Source organism: Varroa destructor, unplaced genomic scaffold (assembly GCF_002443255.2).
Source record: "Varroa destructor unplaced genomic scaffold, Vdes_3.0 BEIS01000003.1, whole genome shotgun sequence".
Lineage (NCBI taxonomy): Eukaryota > Metazoa > Arthropoda > Arachnida > Mesostigmata > Varroidae > Varroa > Varroa destructor.
In genome coordinates this window covers 3,124,803-3,141,406 of record NW_019211456.1, presented here as the reverse complement: position 1 = coordinate 3,141,406, position 16,604 = coordinate 3,124,803, and the positions used below count along the sequence as shown (strand labels likewise).

Below are 16,604 nucleotides of genomic sequence, written 5' to 3'. Positions count from 1 at the left end.
TACGATGATTGAAAACCTTTTTTTGGCAGAAAACGCTAATCTGCTTTATTAGTTTTACAGTTTGCGCGCAGCTTTTAAAAAAGTCGAAAAAGATATCCATGAGGAAAACAGGAAAATTGTTAATGCGGTTTCGATTTGAAGAGCTCGATAATGCTTATATATATATATGTATATATATATATATATATATAGCAAATGTGTATTCAGTTAAGCTTTAAATATTTAGAAAAAGTTTTTGAAAGACTTGCCTCATCGTTTTATAGTGTATGGTCATTCTAATTCTACCTTTAAAACTAGCATAAAAACCTAATAATTGATTTCATCTTTTTTGACTCTATGGCCGTATAGACTTTATCAAAAAACCTGTCTGACAATCACCATTTCCTATTCTTACTGATTACATGTTGCACCTGCTTGCCATGTGTTCTTTGGTAAATCTCGGAGATCCTCCGCCTGAAAAATTTAGATAGGTCTTGTACACATGGGTTTCGGCAAGTCCAAGGAAGAATTTAGATTATTGTTGGGACATCGTATTTTCTCTTGTTTTTTGTATAAATTTTAATTGAAAACATTTTCGAAAAGCTAGTTGCTCATAAATGTATGCGAGTCCATAGTGGAAAAAATAAACAAAGAAAAACCTAAACAAAGTCCTTTGGTGATGCATCTACATCCCAATTAATATTGCGGCTATGAGCAAATGCAATGTATCAATTTTAAGGTACGAACACTAGATAGTTTTCAAATCCTATTTCATTTGCATTTATAGCAAAGCAAAAGGAAGTGAAATTTTTACTTTTCTCTCCCAACAGATTTCTGCTGTCGATAGTTCCATTCAACCCAAGAATTCTCACAGAGTAATCATAACCTTGCAACTTCACCGTAGCTTGTTACGCTATTGTCCGTCCTTGAGTAACCGCCCGCGCTCAACATGCGCCTATCGATAAGCCAGAGAAAGATCACTTCATCAGTGGCAGCGCGTGTTAGCTAGCCGATCCGTTTGTGCGCCGCGGCGGCGATGACGGCGGCTGTTGTTGTCGGCAAGAGGTTTCGGGGTGCGATCGGCCCGGTATACGACAGAAATAGGGAAATTCGCATACAGCGATCGGCCCGTTGGTGGCGATTGTGCTTCTTGGTGCATCTTCTACACCAGACGTTTTTCGGCAGTAGCAGTGCGACATACCCGTGCCTTGAAGTAGCGCCCTTTTTGGCGGCCTTAGCCTTCATACTCAAGGTAAATCCAGTGACAGTGCTTTTGGCCTTTCCAGATAAATTCTCTCCCTCTTTCTTGCGCGGTCAACGCTCGAAGTTGCCCGCCGGACAGGCAGCAAATGTACAAACGGAGAATCGCGGTCTCCAAATCCCACGTCGCCAAGTTGCCAACCAACTGCTGTTGTTTGTCGTAGGACATCTGAAGTGGGTTAACAGCGGCGAAACGATGGGCTTTCCTTTGAATAGTTCCCTGGTATGTTAATACCGGCATGTGTTTGCTTGTTTCTTGCTAAGTGCATAAAAAGGATACGTTATTCGCGTATTAACAGTATTGTTGGATACTTGCAATGTAATGTGATTATTTTTTTTAATAACTGGTTTTTTGTCGCTGACGTCATGGAAAACTGGGAATGCTTCAGCAACATTTCGAATTCGTATATCTGATGACATCCGCCATAAGCTAGCTTGCAGGCGCAAATACAGAAAAAGTATCTAGTATAAAGTTGGTTATTTGTATGCGTTGTAAGTTGCCAAGTGCTTTAATGTTGTCGATTGTTTCTGCCTGATCCGTTTTGCAAAACTACTTTTTCCCTAGTGGTACTGTTCCGTAACGGATACCGAATTAAAATATTTTCTACTTCTGCCCCTAATTTGCCTCTAGTATAATTAATCAGTGCCGTTAAAAATCGTAGCGTTAGGAGGACTTATATTTTATCAACTCAAATCTATAGCTCGTACCCAAACTCATTCTATATACCAGACATTGCATTACATATAGAGTAAATTTGGTAGCATAAATAGATAGGAATATAAATCTATATCAAATCTGAGAAATACTTGTAGAGCTTTTCATGTAGAATGTTTAGGTTTGTGGATAGTTTTTAACCATTTCTAATAGCCATATGCACCGAGCTGCACAGCATTCTATTAGATGACGCTGCCTCTATCACCTGTACTTCTGCCACTATGCGGGAAATGAGTACATACATTTTTCTCCTGTAATGTGAAGTCATTGACCCGCCCAACCAAGCCGATATGGGCAGCAAGGTGCCAATGATGACTGTTGCCTCCCTTCCTCATCTGTCGTATCTCGGTCAATCTTCACTTGAGGAACCGGTTGGCTTAACCCACATAGTGAGCAGCTGACATCTCGGTAGAAGCACTTTATTGAAGTATTTTTTCTCTATGAGGGTTGTTAATTATTTTGTTCTTGCTCTCTTATTAGTTTTAGCGATAAATGAATCGCACGTTTAGAAATTACATCGAGCACCGGCAGCTTCCCGATATCGTGTAGGAAAGCCTTGAACTTCGATTATTACAATGGTCCACAACGTAATCATAGTAATAATACCAATAACACTAATAATAAAAGTATATCTGTAATATGACCGTCAAATGTCTTTTTCTAAGTCGTAAATTTCAATTTCTCTGAAGTTATTCTTGAAGAGATTAAGAAAGATTATTGTTAACACAGCAGAATGTGATTCCGTTTCGGAGCACTTACGCCTTTCGCATTGATTTTATTCCGTGATAATTTAATGAAAAGCGTTATTTGGATCGTACTACCGTTTAACTTGAGTTTCCGTAATTAGGTGAGCGTGACATGTTTGCCTGCTAAGGTTAGGAACACCTGAGGTGGTTAAGGTTCAAAACGGAGATAGACATAGCTTGTTTTGTGTCAGCCATTTTAGGTAATGTGTAACGCCAGAACCGAACGCACAACTCGAAGCACATCTCTTTCGGTTTCATCTTTTGCATTGATCTCTTGATGAGTCCAGAGTAGTGGAAAGTATGCTATAGAACCAGCGACAGAAATAATTTGTTTTGCTATAAAGGTTCCGGGTTGTCATAGAAGCAACTTTAAATTCACTCGGAAGAACATTAAGCGACAAATGCACCTAAAGTTCTAAAATTCTATTAAATCGGTTAACGTTTCTTGTTGAAAGTATTGTGTATCGCTTTCAAATCTTTTAAAAATTAATTCACAATTCCATGCGTGGTGAGGTAAATAGCCAGTGAAATAGTCCTTGACGTTGCGAACGCACTTGTGGAAGTTAGCAGGGCTAGAACCTGAAGTGCCGATTGAAATTAAGCGCGACTTTTCAAATGATTTTAGTACTGCTACCAACGAAATGAAAAATATTGGAATGACGAGCAGCAGCAATACAAATAAGTGGAAGTATTATTGAACAGTTGGTTCTATTGAACGTTGAACTAAGTTCATTCTTAATAGTGACCAAATGGCTATTATGCCTAATTATGTTAATGGCTATTACGTTATCTTAGTCTTACAGCGTTTTTCGTAATAAAATAATTTGTCTGAATGACTTATCTAAACTAAGCGCGTTTGAAATTTCTAACTTGTTTGTAACTGTCAGTGTAATGCGAGAAATGCACTTTGTGGCCAGTAGAACCCTGTAATGCTTCCGCTTGTCTTCCACGAGGTTTTTTACGTGTCGCTTTTAATTTCGAAGTAGAATATAGTAATAAATAAATGTGGTTCGCGAGCAAAAGCGTTTAAAAATAAGTACATTGGCAACTCGATCCGAGAACTATACTTCGGTATCAAATATCGGATGAAAATCTGATAAGAGACAGTTCTAATACCGAATAGGGTAACTTGTAAGAAACAGATATTATTTTGTTCTACAAATGTATGTTCTGATATATACATTAGCACTCATCGAATATTAATCTGTATTTTTATAGTTGCATAATTAGAATTTATGAAATTTAAAACTTCAGTTTAGTTGGAGTGCATGTGGCAGTATTGATGTATTATAATCAATATCACAATAGTCACCTTGATATATTTAGCATAAGCCACAGGGTGCTAACATCAATTTGTCGCAAACTGAGGAAATACTGAATATACTTTGAATTCTTAAATATCTCAATTCCTGTTTAGAAATTACTTCCGATAACACAAACTACGCATTTCAAACAGATGCATATTTATTACGTGTTACCATTGTTATCATTATTATGGCAAGGAGAAGATAATTGGGCCTGCGGTTATTGGCCCAGTGGCGGCGCTACTAAGGTCTGCCAAATGAAAGGAACTGATGACTAAAAGGTAAAGACGAAACTGTCCGCCTGGAGCTATTTCCGCTTAGTCATCGTTACTCTCGGTGTGCCTTTTGCGGTGGTTTGGAGCTGTTTGATAAGAAAGTGGCTAAAACATATCCTTTTCTTCAGCCTCCTCAAAGGACGGTTTCAGTCTTGTTTTTTGTTTACCGCTTGACAGTGGCTTCATATTAATCGGTTGGTTGACCATATCTAATAGGCCAGGTAGTGCCTGCTAATTGTTTTTTGGTGACGCTATGTATGTCATGGCCGAGTACGCAACTTTATCTTTGTTCGTTGTGATGGTTACGGCAAGTACGCGTTACGCTCACTAGCCAATACATCATTTTAAGCACTGTTTTGCAATACTCTTTGTTAAATACTATTGAATATTTGTATACTACATATTATAATTTTTGGTTTCATCTAATCAGAACAAATCTTGTATTTAAGTGATACTTTAATTATCTACTATGCAAGCCATATCAATAAACTAGTAGATCGGATGAGGTTCTTTTCGTATACACTCCAAATTGACTAGCGTTTTGTGACAAAAGGTTCGTTCTATTTTTATCTAGCAATAGGTTTTCCGCCAGACGTCCTGTCATTCTCTTGCAGTGATCTACTTGTGCTGTGCAGATCTTACTATTCGGAAAATGATAAGCGCCAATTGGCGTCTGCTCGAAAGCCCGTTTTGCAAAGAGAGAGAGAGAGATACGTCGTAGAAAAAATAGAGCGTATTTGCTATCATTCATCATCTACCAGGTGGACTGACTTTGACCCAAAGGTAAAATATTATTGCAGTGCTTTGTGCATCATCCTGTCGAGATCTGTAAAAAAAATGGCGTCTCCTAGATGCATCCGACATCTTTTCTCTCTCGAATAATAGGCGTAAAAGATTAAAAAAAAACAAAAGGATAGAGCAGCCGAATCGATATTTCATCGCTCGACCATGCACATTGTTACAAATTTACATATCTATGCAAATTCCACCTACCTAAAGATCTAAGAATGTCCCAGTAAGTGTCTCCATAGATCACAGTATATTTTCGATTAAAGGAATACTTTGCGCTTTGAATTTAAGGCGGTCGTGGAAGACATTGTATGCAGCTCCTGATTTTGACGACTTTGCTCCGCAGTTTTAGTGTTATGATTACTGAAGAGGTAGTGGGCTGCTATGACATTATATTAAGTTTTACTCTACATTAAGAATTTGCCTTTGCTTTCACATTGACGAGGTGTTTTACCTTATAAGATTCTAAGGTCACTAGTTCTCTTAACGGTACATTTCATATATATATTAATTTTAGAAGAACAAACAATAACAACGTCGGAATAATTTCTGTACGATTTTCGGAAACAAATCAAGTTTTCTACCTGTGATTGACCTAATTTCTCGCGTACTTGCAACTAAGTATGACCTTTCTTTTCTGTAGAACTCTTCCAGTGTAGCTTAATTATTCTCTATGAATCCTAAGTGATGCTACAGACGAAAAATAGCTCTGTGAAAAACTCTCAACAATTTATCGGCATAAATACAAAATTTTAGCTCTAGTATTCATCATGGTACTGACAGGACTTGTACTTCTCATACCTATTTGTGTTTTAGTAACCCTAAAAGGAGATTTGAAAGTGGCAGAAATGATTTTACTCCTTTCCTCTAATTTATCCTATTTTTAACGCCTTTACTTCTATAACGACACTTCCGGTAGACCTGAAAGTCCAACTTCAATTTATAATTACTTAAGTACAGCTTACTAACATTGCATATGAGCAGCTTGACAATCACTAGAATTGGTGAATTAATTTTCTGATAGGAAAGCAGATGCTTAGAAACCTGCAGTTTATTTGGTGCAAGCGCTGCAAAGTATTTAAGAGTATCTCTCTTCCGTGAAGCTTTCGTGTTGTATGTCGAGACATAAAGTATGCGAAAAATAGGCGCGATTCCCAAGAAAGAAATTATCCCTTCTTAGGAAAGCAGCACGTTCTAGGCTTTTTCAGAGCAACGACAAAATGTGTAACATTTAGGACTCTACCTGCATCCATGACCTAGGCTGCTATTATTTAAGAAGTTTTCTTTATCTATACCATTTAAATCAATATTAAAATTATTTTAATTATTTCTTTGTGATAGAAAATGAAGTAATTTTCTATAAACAGCCATTTTACAAATAGCGCTTCGCAAAACGGTCATTTGTGATGTAAATACCACTGAGTTTGCTCTAGTTTGTTCGAATTTAATCGAACAAAAATAAGCCAAAAAATTTGTTAAAGTCTAAAGCTAAGTCAGCAGTCCTAATCAAATCATGAAAAGCTGGCTTACGGAAAACAGAGTCATTAACACCTGCTGTTCTGACCTCAGCTATAGGGTTACTAAATAAGGGTCCGCCAGAAGCACTAACAATTCAATAAGTATCAAACCCAAATAACAATTTTGATGTAAAGCTGTTGTAAATATTACCAAATTTAATTGAAATGTCCTGCGAGACAAGACATAATAACTGAAATCAGGTAGGCAAATTGCACAGCTGTCATTATGTCACAAAGAAGAAAGACAAGTGAACCTGTACACACATTCTGTTCTTGATGTTCTTCCTTTGTAAATCAAACTAGTTATTAATGCAATATGAAGACTGCTTGTTATTCACATAATCTGCCGGTATGGCCTTTCTATTTTCCGCAGATGCCTTCGTCACGTATGACTAAGGATCAGTTACGCGATGCGCTGGCCGATGTTGGTGTCAAGACTGGTTCGAAGATGAAAAAAGCCGAACTGGTAAAACTATATCGAGAAAAAATACTTGATCAACAGGTATCGACAGTATCTCCAAACGATTCGCTTATCGGTGGTTTCAGTTCGGACGAGGAGGAACCCGTGGCTCTAGACACTTCACATATCACTAGCGCAACCAACGTGAAACATCTGACGAACGACGAGATATTCTACAAACTTAAGGAGCTCGGTAAGCACAAAATAATGCCATATAGCGCACTGTCTACATTCATTTGATTCTTTATTACTATGCTTTTGAATCTAAAGATGCATCGTTCACTGTGGTATTGCCTGAATCACCTCCATAGGGCTATATAAGCAAAGTCTTTTCATTTTTTTTTTTAAATTCAAGCAAACAACTGATTCACAAATTTTTTTTAAATAATTCTTTCATTCATACAAATTATCTAGCCATATTGTTAATGGGTTATTTGATTCAGTGGCTATCAAGCTGAAGGCTTAAAAGCTTAGTTTTAATGCTTGTTAATTTTCCGTATCCTCAGGTGAGCATGTCGGTCCCATCCTTGACTCTACGCGGTCTATCTACGAGCGAAAGTTGATTCGTCTTCTTGGCGGTGACGAAGCTGATGGCGACAACTACGACAAGGGCATCTCGAGCTTCTCAGCCGATGAAGAGGACGAGGCCGACAAGGACGAAACAGATGAGTACGATGTTGTTGGAGCTACAAGCGACAACACCGAACACTTCAAAAATAGCGGCTTCTCGGAGAAGATAGTTGACGATAACGGTTTTTCAAACACATTGTCGAGAGAACACGAAAAAATACAAATACAAGACGACGGAAGTATCGTACGAACACGTCGGCACCATACGATCAAGTCCTACACAAACGAAAGTCATACGGCTAACGGCAAATCATTTGTGCCTCCACCTCCGAAGAAGCATAATTTACCTATCGTTGCAGGGGTAGCACTTCTTGTTCTCGCTGTTATTGCCGTACTCATTTGGTAAGTGAAGCCTAAATATTTGCAGGTGTCAGATGTTGTTCGCCTATTCTGTACATGTCGCCAAGAAAATAGACAAAATCCTGCAAGACTAGCAAGTAAATAGAAAATCAATTTTGTCATATAGAGATTTCAAGCTTGGGTAGCAGCCGTCGGGTTAGCTCTAGTTGATAAAAAGGAAGGTGCCTTTGCTCTATCTTGCTTCTGTCAAGTTTGTTCCTCTCGTTCCTGGCCCATGTTTTTAAAAAGGTACTCCAATATTTCGCTCAAGATTCTTAATGCAATATGAGATATATAATACACCTAATTCATTGAATCAGCCCTATCTGTCTTTATAGGGTAAACCTAGAATCCGGTAAACCCTTTGCCGCGGTTCCTAGCTCTGGATCGGCTCCCCCCGCTGAAAACGTCCCTACAAGTTCAAAAACCGTCGTCATCGGTAGCGGCATAAATGGATCCCCGAAGTAATGGGGTTGGCAGTAGTCGCAACAGGGACTACTCCACCTTACAATTTCGACCCACTGGTTTTTACTGGTAGAAAATTCAGTTATGTGACTGTCTAAACAGTAGAAATTCAATAAATGAAAACAAATTTAAACAACAACTGTTTCCCAAGGAAAATCCGTTTATGAAGCATGAACGAAACCATTCAGTTTAGCCATTACCCTTCATGACATCATGTGACAAATATTACCTACACTTGCTTCATATTAACCATCTATATCGAATGCACATAAAACTAACAATAGACTTTATATTAACAGAATTCATGTAATGCATCGTATGTACGCCTACACACACACACACGAGACTAGCACATGAAAATGCACTGAACTTTCCTATACTTCATCTCAACAGATAACTGTTAGTATGCATATATATATATATATATATAATTTTTTTCTGCATTTTATATATGTATATATATATATATATACATATATATAATGCAGAAAAAAAAAATTAATTCTAAACAACTGTAGCATACCAAATAAACGTTTATTTTAAGATTGGATCATTGGTCGGCAAATCAGCTCTGCTGTACTTGTGTCTTAGATGAAGGGCCGTGCATAGCATAGTGCCCCTCCGCCGAGGGAAATTTGGAAAACCAATCGCAACGCTATCATACGTGACCGTATTATTATCCTACAACTATTATTATGATTACTTTTAGCATAAGTATGTAGGCACATGTATCACAGATGAACGTTTAAGTGGTAAGTGAACTTCACCTCATGTTCTCTCATACACTTGCATATATTATTACCCTTGCTATTCTTATAAGTTATTATTGTCTTTATAAACTGACGCTCCTCCTGTTGTTCTTATTGCATGCACGAACATCAAACTTATACGACAATATCATCATTTGGTCTAGAGATTAGGCTAGTGCCGCTATTGTGCCTAGCCGTAACTGTTATTTTCATGACGATAATTAGTATAAAATGTTACGCAGAAAACAAAAAATCTTCTTAACATAAAAAAGAATATATATATAAAAACACACACCGGTAAGCGGACAAAAGCAAAAGAACTATATACCAGAACATTCGGGGAAGTGGATTTGGGGTCGAACGGCGAAAATAAAGCAGGACTATATGAACAGACACAGGCAAGCCAATGATGTGAATATCCCTTCCACCTTACACATTATATATATAAACGTATATATATATATATTTGAAAAAATATAGTGCGTTCTCACCATGTAATATTTGATCGTCGTGCCACATTTCTCGACTCAGGTCCAGCTACCCGAGTGCTCCGTGTATATATCTGACTCATATGTTGTATGTATGTTGCTAAATGACAAAAGAAGAAAATGTAATAGGAAATAGAAATTAAATAAATATGAGCAAGAAGTACTCAGACCTTCCTAAATACTTTAGCTCTTCTTTTAACTGCTTAAGCACTAACAATCAAACTGAGGGACTGTAATCTAATTTGTGCTGCTAAAATATGTGCAGTGTACACCTGCTTCTTTATACAATACAGCGCTTGCACTCACGTAATTCGCTGATACAAATCCTTCAATAGAAAGATTACATAAAGCATGTTTTTGCCTGATGTTCTGCCCGTTGGGCTCGTGAATGTAAGGATTATAGAACTGCTGTAAAATAAATTTTTATATAAAGGTCATTTTATCGTATAGTTCATTAAAAAACGTCCTTGCTAAATGTGAATCTTAGCGTATGTATCTCTTTAGCAACTTCAACACTGTCCATAGGAAACCATGCTGCTAAATAGAATATGTAATATTAATACACTAAATTTTAGCCAAGCCAGCGACTCGACAAATCACGCCATTGTGGTAGTTCAGATGGGCAAGTTGCCGTCTATGACTGAGTTGCCGTTCACCTGAGTTCCCCTGTACGACACATAAGCGCCACCAAATTTAGTCCTGTGGACTTGTGGAAGAAAGCAATTCGTCAAAAAATACATTTTGCTTAATATGTTGGGTTGCGGAAAAAGTCTTAACGGTTTTACTAGCTTTAAAATAACATATCTCAGCTATATGAGTCGCCTCGCTTCCGATTGAATTTGGCAGCAGTAGATATGCTAAAATTATTGGAACACCTTAGGAATAAAGGTGTTAGGAATACAATACACATTAGGAATAAATGTGGAGCGCCTTTAGCTTAGTGAAATTTCTGCAAAAAAAAACCGCTATATTTTACAATTTGGTTACAATAAAGGTACAAATGCCGCCTAGGCCTATAAAAAATTTTGCTGTTTGTACTACAGATGCGTTATCGAAAGAAATGACCCAAAAATAATTATCTTGTCGTTGTTCTTGAAATTTTTATGTGAAAGAGACTCTTTGTAGTTGTCGACCAACTACGTAAATAGTTGATGAAATCATTGAACAGTTGAGCATATAATATATATATATATATATATATATATATATATATATATATACTAAGCTTTTGAAGTAGCTGTGATGGTGAACGAAAATAAATTAGTTTACTATTTGTCTTTATTGTTATATATATAGATTATATATATATATATATATATATAATCTATATATATAACAATAAAGACAAATAGTAAACTAATTTATTTTCGTTCACCATCACAGCTACTTCAAAAGCTTAGTAAAGGTCTTTACCGCTGCGGCGGGTGTCGACTAACTGTTTCCGCTATATACGAACAACATTGCGCTTAACAGCTGTCATACAATACAATGCCATATTACTATAAAATATTTTATAAATAGTTGAGTATTAGCGTCGACAAAAATATTCAAGTTAATACAACCATATGCATTAAATCTTTACACGAAAACAGGACCATCAGGACGTGTACAATTTATTTGTGTACGGTTTATTTTGTCATTGTGAGCATGTATATACAACAGAGGTTCTCCAGAATCCCTTGGCTCGCGGATATATTGTGTTTTTTTCCATAAGGATAGCCCAATGCATGTATCAACCGTGTAAGCCGGAAGGTATTCAGAATACTTGGAACAAAAACTGATATTTACATGAAAAAAATTAAAGACAAGTTTTCGAATTTTCAGGTACATACACAAACGCAACTGGCTTTTGTTCTTCCTCCCTGTGTACAAATCATCCTGATAGAAATGCTGTTGACCGAAGCTAACTGTGATTTACCGCATATGGATAAAAAAAAACTAATAAATTTCAAGTACTCAAAGAATATGGAATAGAATTAGTCAAAGGTTATGTGGGTTGTCTCTATATGGGTTGGCCTAATATACGAACAGAGCTTGGTTTCTGCATAACTATGACGAGTGAAGATAGATTTTTTTATCAATACGTTACTATATACTATACTACACCTATACTACCATACCTACTACTACTACTATATATATACTACACCTAGAATGTGCGTTGATATAGCCACTTATTAGTCGTATTAACAGTAACTAAAATAATGACAGTTTCATTGTCAAACAATACTGGTTTCATTATAAACCGAAATGAGTGCTGCACAAAACAAAAATTCACGACATTTGATCCAACAATGCGCGATATGAGGACCGAAGATTGACGACATGTGTAATAATTTTTAGTAAATTCCACATGTTCATGTCTCCATGAACCTGTCGGAAAATAAGCTGCCGCTGCCGCAAGGAATATACGCCACAAGTGTAGCACTATAAGCAAATGAACAAACCATAAATCCTATTGAGACCAGCCACGAGCACAGCAAAGATGTCATAAACGACATATCGTCAATGTAGATGAATGCTGATGTTCTACAGATGCTCAATTTCAACTAATGAATGCTTTGGTTCAATAATTAAGTCTCTTGTCTTTTACGGATTGAATTTTCGATCATATAATCTGTGGCGCCTCTCTAAATAGCTGCAAGTCTACCCGAAGACTAACGGTTCCTGATGGAACCTCAAGCAGTCGGAGGTCAGTGAAATTTATCACCCCTAAGGAACGCTGACGGCGCTCGTATACTTCGCTCACACGAATTTCGGTCCGACCTAAGAACTCTGAAATCGCAAACATTGCAGCCATAGAAAATATAAGATACATATGAATATTTACAGATGCGATAACGAGCAAGAAACACAAAACATAAACACATCCAAAACTTCGGGTCCAATACATTCCTTCTCATACCTATGTTTCAAATTTATTTAGTTACTATGATATTATGTGGAAACCATGTGCTATACGTCTTAATCATATGGCAAATCTTAAATTACCATATAATTACATCCTTCAATCAATCCAATTTTATAGCAATGGAATTAAGAGAACGTAAATTTTGACGATCTTACCGTTTGGAGAAAACCTCTGCCTCTGAAGAACAGTGATACAGAGTACTTCCTGCCGGAGATCTCTGACTATAAACTGCATGGTAGCGTTCCAAGACGGATTGACCGATGACGGAACTACTGGGGTTACATGCGTTTGGCCCCCTAGCGATAAAGAGCAAAATGTGTCTTGCGACTCTGAACTGACCCGTGTCAACTGTTTCGCACATTGAACAACCACCAAAAGGCGCCCGCAGCCGCTGTGCATAAGTTCCAATTGGTTCAACGCTAAATATTGAGGTGGAAAACATCCAGACAAATACAAACGCGTTATCAGTAAGGACATTATATTTCCTGATCAAACTAAAATACTCTTGTATTACAGCCCCGACTATGGTAAAAGAGATATGGTTGTATTAGGGAGCTAGCATCAGCAAGCCAATTACCTCCACCTCGCGGTCTGTAGTTTTAGCCCTTGCTTCGTCTCCCTATCTACAGTGGATAATAATACCAATAATGATGATACATGACATCATTGTGGTGGCTATTTTACATTTTGCCATACATAATGCTTACATAAGTTAAAGCCTTAATTGATACAGAAGTAATGGCAATAAAGACGGTAAAAATTGATGTACAAGAAGAGCATGTGTTGTTGATGTAAAATTAATTAAGCGATAGGTTAGTACAAAGCAATTTATTTTAGCTCTTGGTAGCTTCTGTCACACTCACATGACTGGCGATTCTTTCTGTCGACTTCCTCATAATTGGCAATGGCTTGTCGGATCTTTGTGAGCCAACCTGTTCGCTCGCGGGTTCCACCTGCGCGAACACTTAACTCATACTTATTGAGCAAACCAATGTGATCCATGATTTCAGTATGTAACACAATTAGCCCCTCAGTTCCAGGACCTTCCACTATTGGCTCGTTAAGTTTTAGCTTCTCGATAAAGAACGGTTCCTTGTAGAAGCGGTATTGCGATTTAAGAGCGCGATCGTCAGTAAAGACGTTGTTTACCTACGAGAATAATAGAAAGAAGCAGAAGTTATTACTTTTCGCTTATAGGAAATGGCACCAAATAACCTCTACAAATAGGAGGTCTATGTTGCAATCATACCTGTAATTAAATACGTAAGTTAAAATTTGTGAATTTTTCTTATTCAAAGATACGGATATTTACTTCATTAACTAGTTTAGATGACATTTCGTAACAAACATAGTACCATTTTTCAGCGCTTTTGAATCACCTGTTAACCCTTAATCACCAGGCAAATTGCCCCAATACTTAATGTATCCATACGTTAAAAAAGCTGTAATGCAATTTACGTTAAAAGTAAAAAAATATTATCTTATTTAAGCTAACCTTAGCAACGTCCTTGTTTTGGGGCTGGGTAAGCAGAAGGAAGTCATTAAATAAAAAACCAATAAGCTCCTTTCCACTTTTGGCTTTAACGAGTGGCCCATGGTAAAGAAGTTTACGTGGACCGAGGGTATTGGTGAACGAATTAAACACGATCCGAGGACATGAACTCTGCAAGTTAGAAGAAAATACCGCTGCCGAGCTTCCTGAAAGTGATGCCGATGATGACGAACTACTAGAATGTGGTAACAAATGGCCTTGACACCACTCGAGTCGCTCCGTGTTTTCCACCATTTGTACAGCTTCGTTAATTTGTGAGCACAATTGAGCCATACGCCGTGATGCCTCGCTAAGCTGACAGTGATCAGGATGATTACTCGACGTGTTCTTCAAGATCTTCAAAAAAAATGTTACATGTAGATTAGGTTATTGTTTTTTCAATGCGATATATGTCACAATACCAGATTGTAAGGCACCTCTATAATGAACTATATAGATGACGTTTACCTGACTATGGCTACGATATGATTATATAATATTATTCATTTTCTTTCATATGCATGTATCTTATCCCAAAGCCAACATACGCCACATTACACGCTCCTGGAGTGGGATGCATGTAATGATTATGTCAAACGAGCACATCATGGTGATTGTCTGTACTGTACCTTATCGACAAGTAACGGATATTTGGTGATTCGTTGCATCGGTTTTAATAGATAAGACGTTAAAGGTAAACCATTGACGAGCGGATTCCGCGAAAACTGCTTACAAATTTCCCCGAACCATGGATCCTGTTCTGTCCGTTGCTGAATCAATTGCATCGCTTGAGACTGGCGCGAGCAGAATCGAATATAGGGCTGAAGGGTTGTTGTCTAGAATGTGACGAGGTTCGAAACATGTAGAACACGAAAGATAATTTACCATCTCTTCACGCATATGTATAACAAAAGCTATGAAAGGATAGTGACATTTTTGGAGTAAGATTCACATTAGCTAATGACGCATGGAGACCTGATTTGACATTAGACTATAGAAAAACACCTAAAAAACATTCACATCCATTTTTATGAATACAAACATTTTCAACGATGATATCACCAATGGTGACAATGACGTGATCCGGACTCATGGTTTGACGTATTTTGAGGGCTTTGAGAATTTTATCGCTACACGTAATTAGCTCCCTCCAGTTGGCTATCATCCTAGAAGCATCCTCAGCACTTACGCGACCACTCTTCTTCATCGGTCGCACAAAATACTTTTCTACCAGCATCAGATCCTAAAAGATGAAAGGTAAATTGGGAAACTCTTTGAACGACACTGAGGGGATCACTTTGTTACATCACTACTAGACGCATGAAATAACTAAAGCAATGATAATTGATTAAAAAATCCTGTTTAAATATTATCGATTTTATCAATTAATGTACTGTTATTTGCATTGTTACACACATTTTATATTTTAGCTAAATGTTAACGAAGATCAGGATGGAATTTTTTTATTCACTTTGGAGTGACACCCTCTTTACGAAACTGCAGGATGCTAAGTGCAAATATTTCGGAATATAAGTCTGAGAAAATGCAAAAAACCACAAGCTTGATAAAATTACACATATTTAAGTTGATGAAATTTTCTTAGTATGGCCTACCTTTACATAAGATTGTTCCGTTGAAATCAATTCGTAGATACTGCTTTGGCGTTTTTTTTCCTTCGCATCTAGTTCTGGATTTTGATGGATCATGTTGAGGATGTCTTCGTAGTTGACATGGGTCAACTTTGCCGGTGAAAAGCGCTGCGAAGAGAGTGACCTTGAAAATGTCTTTACATCTAAACTTGAAGGTCGGTCTTTAACAGGGCTCGATGCTACTTTAGATTCCGTCCCGTTATTAAGACTTAGACTTTGTGGCCTCTGGTTGTAATCAGATAACTGCTGCTGTAGTGACATTTTGTTTGTTATTGAGCTAAGCTCATTGTTGTTCGCTACGTCTTGTTGGTCAAGTGAGTCGATATCACAGTAGAGGTTTGCCACGCTTGAATGGAACCACGTTCCTGATGCTGATTTCATGGCGTTGTCATCTGCAACGTTTATATACAAGTCACCATTTCTGCTATCCTCTTGACTACCGTAAGTTGTCAAGTCCTCAATTTCCTGGTAGGTGTTTTCTTCGACCGTCACTGTGCTCGTTAGCGACTGGTTATTTTCACGCCTGTTTACAGACGAGTTATTTCCGGGTCTACGGCAAAGCTCAAAATTCGCTAACGACGGATCGTTCGTATAGGTAGGCAAGTAGTTGTCAATGGGGTGGTAGAGCATGTTCTTGATTAAAGCGTCGCCATCGCCAGCTTTTGGTGAAGAGAAGACGTGGAGAAAGAGGAGTATCGGGTTCCGGACGTAAGCAAATAGGCGAGCGGGATACGTTAATAACAAAACAAAAACAACGAAAAAAGGCAAAACTAACGACAACTGTAACATTATATATA

At 37.5% G+C, this 16,604-nt stretch overlaps 2 protein-coding genes across 23 annotated transcripts in view; one reads left to right on the top strand and one right to left on the bottom strand.

Moving 5' to 3' along the window:
• The first annotated feature begins 978 nt into the window (after nucleotides 1-978).
• On the top strand, nucleotides 979-9,895 carry LOC111247662 (uncharacterized). Of its 11 annotated transcripts, none has more exons than XM_022798871.2 (6): nucleotides 4,300-4,473; nucleotides 4,894-5,062; nucleotides 5,360-5,439; nucleotides 6,959-7,238; nucleotides 7,552-8,017; nucleotides 8,335-9,895. In XM_022798871.2, exons 3-6 carry the CDS (start codon nucleotides 5,380-5,382, stop codon nucleotides 8,480-8,482), a joined length of 954 nt encoding a protein of 317 aa, XP_022654606.1. In that variant the 5' UTR covers nucleotides 4,300-4,473; nucleotides 4,894-5,062; nucleotides 5,360-5,379; the 3' UTR covers nucleotides 8,483-9,895. The 11 variants fall into 11 exon arrangements, with proteins under 11 accessions (XP_022654605.1, XP_022654603.1, XP_022654606.1 ...); XM_086984904.1 differs by having other exon boundaries at nucleotides 4,854-5,062; XM_086984905.1 differs by having other exon boundaries at nucleotides 4,300-4,586.
• Nucleotides 9,896-11,323: 1,428 nt separating this feature from the next.
• Dap160 (dynamin associated protein 160) overlaps nucleotides 11,324-16,604 on the bottom strand; it is a 21,147-nt gene continuing 15,866 nt past the window's right edge. For 11 of the 12 annotated variants that reach the window (XM_022798824.2, XM_022798823.2, XM_022798825.2 and 8 more), the window contains 7 exons: nucleotides 15,772-16,466; nucleotides 15,201-15,401; nucleotides 14,788-14,994; nucleotides 14,123-14,515; nucleotides 13,491-13,776; nucleotides 12,783-13,046; nucleotides 11,324-12,491 (listed from right to left, as the gene is read on the bottom strand). In XM_022798824.2, coding sequence (XP_022654559.1) covers nucleotides 12,325-12,491; nucleotides 12,783-13,046; nucleotides 13,491-13,776; nucleotides 14,123-14,515; nucleotides 14,788-14,994; nucleotides 15,201-15,401; nucleotides 15,772-16,466 — 2,213 coding nt within the window. In that variant the 3' untranslated portion in view covers nucleotides 11,324-12,324. Of the gene's footprint in view, nucleotides 12,492-12,782; nucleotides 13,047-13,490; nucleotides 13,777-14,122; nucleotides 14,516-14,787; nucleotides 14,995-15,200; nucleotides 15,402-15,771; nucleotides 16,467-16,604 lie in introns of those variants that run through there. The other variant, XM_086984242.1, reaches the window with a different exon arrangement.